This window comes from Poecilia latipinna, unplaced genomic scaffold (assembly GCF_001443285.1).
Source record: "Poecilia latipinna isolate Pla-1442-1.1 unplaced genomic scaffold, P_latipinna-1.0 Scaffold2104, whole genome shotgun sequence".
NCBI classification, from domain to species: Eukaryota; Metazoa; Chordata; class Actinopteri; order Cyprinodontiformes; family Poeciliidae; genus Poecilia; species Poecilia latipinna.
In genome coordinates this window covers 100,685-105,258 of record NW_015114720.1, presented here as the reverse complement: position 1 = coordinate 105,258, position 4,574 = coordinate 100,685, and the positions used below count along the sequence as shown (strand labels likewise).

General features: G+C 34.8%; 1 protein-coding gene across 1 annotated transcript; it reads right to left on the bottom strand.

Annotated features, from left to right (window-relative positions):
• Positions 1–37: 37 nt before the first annotated feature.
• LOC106936243 (sodium- and chloride-dependent GABA transporter 2-like) lies at positions 38–4,194 on the bottom strand. Its single transcript, XM_015017103.1, has 4 exons — positions 4,020–4,194; positions 1,598–1,732; positions 1,369–1,509; positions 38–375 (listed from the first exon to the last, which is right to left on the bottom strand). Exons 1-4 carry the CDS (start codon positions 4,192–4,194, stop codon positions 281–283), a joined length of 546 nt encoding a protein of 181 aa, XP_014872589.1. The 3' UTR covers positions 38–280.
• Positions 4,195–4,574: the final 380 nt, after the last annotated feature.

Here is a 4,574-nt window from a genome sequence, read left to right as displayed (position 1 = left end):
AGTTGCAATACACAACAACCTGAGGTATAATGTGGGTTTAATCAGTTACATGTCCTGACTGACAGATCACAAAGGTTTACAACAAAATGTCTAATGCCAAAATTTCATCTTCATCAGTTCACAAGCCCTGCACCCAAATGTGCCATTCAAGGTTCTTAATATATTTGGTATAGTGGTGTGTTCCCATATTTTTGCTGATTAGATATAATTTTAAACAAGAGGGAGCCAAGAATCCTTTGAGCGATGAAGAAAGTTTGTCTGTCCAAAAATGTTCCAGGACTTACTGCCAAAACTCCAGAACAGAGGATGACAAAGATGCATTCCTCCCAGTCCAGTTAGCAGAGCCATTATAGTGGTTTATTACCACACAGTTATCTGAAATATATTAAAAAGTTTTAGAAGTGAAATTAATGTGTATTCTGAAAGGATAAACACCGCCATGGGTTTGTCACACAGCAAAACTTCAATGTATTTTATTTGCACTTTATCCAATAGACGAGCACATTTACATCGCTGTGAAGTGGAAGAAAAATAATACTAATACAAAAAATACAAAGTCTAATCTGTGCATATGTATTCAGTCCTCCTGCCTTTTGCAGTGTTCCTGTCAAATTCACTAAACTTTCTGCCTCTCTGAACATCAGATTTTGAGTTTTCCCACTGACGCTCAACTGGATTTGAGAACTTTAACTAGGCCTTCCTAACACATAAACCAAACATGCCTTGATATAAACTGTATTGTGCCTGTTTCTGTGTTTGTGGTCTTGTTCTGCTAGAAAGTTCACCTGTATGTCTCCCCCCCCAGAATCGGCATAGATTTAGCTCCCTCCATCTTCGCTATGAACTGTGATGCATCTTCCCAACACATTTCACCTTTGCAATGGTGTGTTATTGGGGGAGATGTTTATACATAGTATTTTGCATGTAACACAAAAGGTTAATATTTAGTCTAATCTGTTCAGGACACCTTCCCTCTTCCAACTCTTACATAAATGATAGTTGTGTGCTGTGCTAGACTAATAAACGTCTCAGGTGTAAATCTCTGCAGCTCCTTCAATGCTACTGTGGATCTTTTGGCTCAGATGTTGGATTAAATCATTCTCTGTGAGATGTTAAAAGCTGATATTGTTTGATAATGTTTCTTATGGGGTTTTTTTCTGTCATAATTCTGTTTATATTGGACCGTCATATTAAATTCAAACAAAATACGTAAATATTTTTGTTTGAGTTAACACGACAAAATGTGGAAAACTTCAATGAGGATCAATGCTTTTACATGCATCGTAAGTCTAAACCCTTTAAGGTTTTTTCTTTAACCAGTTACAGTCTTAACAACATGTGTTTTATTGTCATAGTTAATGAATTTACCGGTATTCCACACGTTGTTGCAGCTTGTCCAGGGCAACTCTGTAGAGAACGAAGCGAAGAAGTAGAGGAAAGCCCAGGCCAAAACTACGATGTAGCTGACACTAGCATAAAAAATAATCATCTGACTGGCATATCCCAATCCTAGAAATAACCAATAACATAATTATTGGTTTTTCTTTAGTTTACTGCATTTCATTTTAATTATTACAGTGTTTGTGAGCTTACTTACCTTCAAATAAGGGGCAGACCTTTCTCCAGCACATGATTCCCCCCTGACTGGTGTACTGACCCAGTGATGTTTCCAGTATGAACATGGGAATTCCACAGGTAACAAGAAAAAGTCCGTAAGGAATGAAGAATGCCCCTGAAAATGCCAACAAATATTAATAAAAGCTGTGAACATTGTTATGTCTTGTTATTGCATGTAAAGGACAGCAGGGGGAGCTCTGACTATGGATAAGAAGACATGCGGTATGAAGAAGAGGAAGAAGAGAGTAAAAGAGAGTACTGAAGCTGAGCTACGTGTGATGCCTGCTTATTCCACTATTTCTACATAGCACACCACAACAAACATGTAGTCAGACCAAAGAGCAGTCTTCAAAGGATGACTTCAGCTCTTAAGGCAAAGAAAAAACTATCAAAACCAACCTGACTATGCGAAATGTTCCCCACTTGTTAAATCATGAGCAACCACTAGGTGACACTGTTTCAATAGTTTTAAATAATCTGACATGTCGCAATTAGGCTTAGTGTTTTCATTTAGATGTTTGAAATTTGTGATAACATGTCAATCTAGGTCATTAGATCCTGCATACAGTATTTAAAAAAATAAATCCTACAGCTTAATTCTTGGCACAAAAGAGACTCTAGTCTTCGCAATCTTATGGTTTCATATCCTCAATAATGGAAGTCCCGAAGTATCTAGTCCATGTCTCCAGAAATACTAACCATGAGTGCAAAGAGTAATTGTGAGGCATAGTGAACAGCTATGTAGGACCAAAACTGGTCCTCTATAAACGGCTACGATTTTAGAGAAAATATTATGTTTCTTACTCCATGTATTAAGCATTAAAGTATGTTATGTGAAGCCATTAAAAATCTACTATGTTCTGAAATCCGTGATAAAACTCCAGTGTGAATTTGGCTTCTCTGTGGCTCACTTAGTTACTCATAACTAAGTTTTTCTTGACTGAAAGAAAAGCATTTTGAAATGATAAGTAGTACCTTAGTACTTTAATAATACTATTAAATTTTGCTGGTCATGATGTCTTTCGTTCAGTGACTTATAATTATTTTCTCATGCTAAGAGCAAATACAGCATTAAAAAAATAAATAAAATCTTACATGTTAGTAGTGTTATTGTCCTTGTTTACATTTAACTACAATACGTCCAATTTAACCACTAAAAAGCTAAACTAATAAAGATAGAAAATGCATTATAAAACATAATCATTTTGTGTAACATCCAGTATTTAAACACTCTCAGGCTGGCGAAGGGGGCTGGTGCCTATTTCCAGCGGTCATTGAGCGAGAAGCGTGGTACGCAACAGAGAACTTGAAAAAGTATTGCACAGTAATTTAAAAAAATATATATATAAATATTAATACAAATTTCATTTTTTTAAGGAACTCAATACTCTAAGTGAAACTCAGCATATAGAATATTTTCATACTGAAAACAAAAACGATTGTCCCTGTATTACATCAGACCAATAAAACAGTTTTACTAGAAAACTGTGAACTTACGTTTAATACTGAGAGGTTATTTTCAGATAGTATTTTAATCTGGCAAGCAAGCCTCATCAAATTGCATATTCCCATTTGTTGAATATGGGCGCATTTCTTTTTATGAATTCTGATAAATGCCTACAATTGAAATAATTATAATAATATAATAATAATAATAATTATTATTATCAATTATAATAATAATTATAATAGTAATAATAATACCTATTATTATTATTATTATTATTATTATTATTATTATTATTATTATTATTATTATTATTAATCTCTTTCCTAATTCATTGGGGTTTGTTTTCTAAAAGAGATGTTTTCAGCTGTATAGTTACTTATTTCCATTTGAATAAAACTTGGCACTCGGACTTGGTCAACCCGACACCTCACAAAAACAAACAAATAAAAATAAGCAGGAAAAAAAAGCATCAGAATGTATTTTTAAGAACTATCGTCCTATTGTCATCTTAATACTACATACGAATGAAATTAAAACATTGCCAACTTGCCTAAATTACTTCCTATGCTAAAATATTCCAATAGTTGTGAATAAATGGTTCCCAAACAAGTTACATTTGTAAATTAGATGAAAAAAGGGAAAGAGAAAAAGATACCACAAAAAAAATTTTTTTTAAATGGGAACAGTGTCTTTTCTGACAAGTTTAATTAAAAAATGAAAATGGCTTGTGCAAGCTATGAACAGCCATTTTCTTAAAATATAAGAGATCAGTTACTGATAAATAGAAGAAAAAGTGTTACATATTCATGAAAAGTCAAACTGGATTAATCTAATTACCACATGTTGCATTATGATGTAGATTAAAACTAGATCAGATTTGCTTTGTAAAAATACAGGAAACAATTTCATAACCTTCAATTAGCAAATTAAAAACTGACAAAACAACAATTACCTCCACCATTCTTGTAGCAAAGGTATGGAAATCTCCACACATTGCCAAGTCCCACAGTGGCGCCAGTCACAGACAGGATAAACTCCTTTTTGCTCTCCCACTTGCCGCGCTCCTTCACGGACTGCAAAGCCGCCTTTGTGGGGAGGTGGCACAGCTTCCACAGAGAGCCTGCCATCCGCACAGGGGAACAATTGTACAATGACTAATGTAGCTCTTCCATTTGCTCAATTGTCCTGCTGAGAATCAAGGCAGAATTATGGGTTACCTAATAGTTGCCTAATTGACAGGCTGGCCTTTAGTGAAACAACGAGGGGGACCTCTAACTGCTTCCCTATACTTGATTTCCAGAATTATAAACCACAAAGTGACACTTTAGAGGACTTTTCCCCCCCCTCCTCCAAACATAGTGCTGATGTACTTGATCGTATGAATGTTGACCTCTAACTATGTTGGAGTGTCTAACAACTACAGAGCTATACATATTTAACTTGAGTCCACTAACACTAAGACCTTAACACTGACAAATAAAAATATTTGCTCACGAGGTTTAGATTA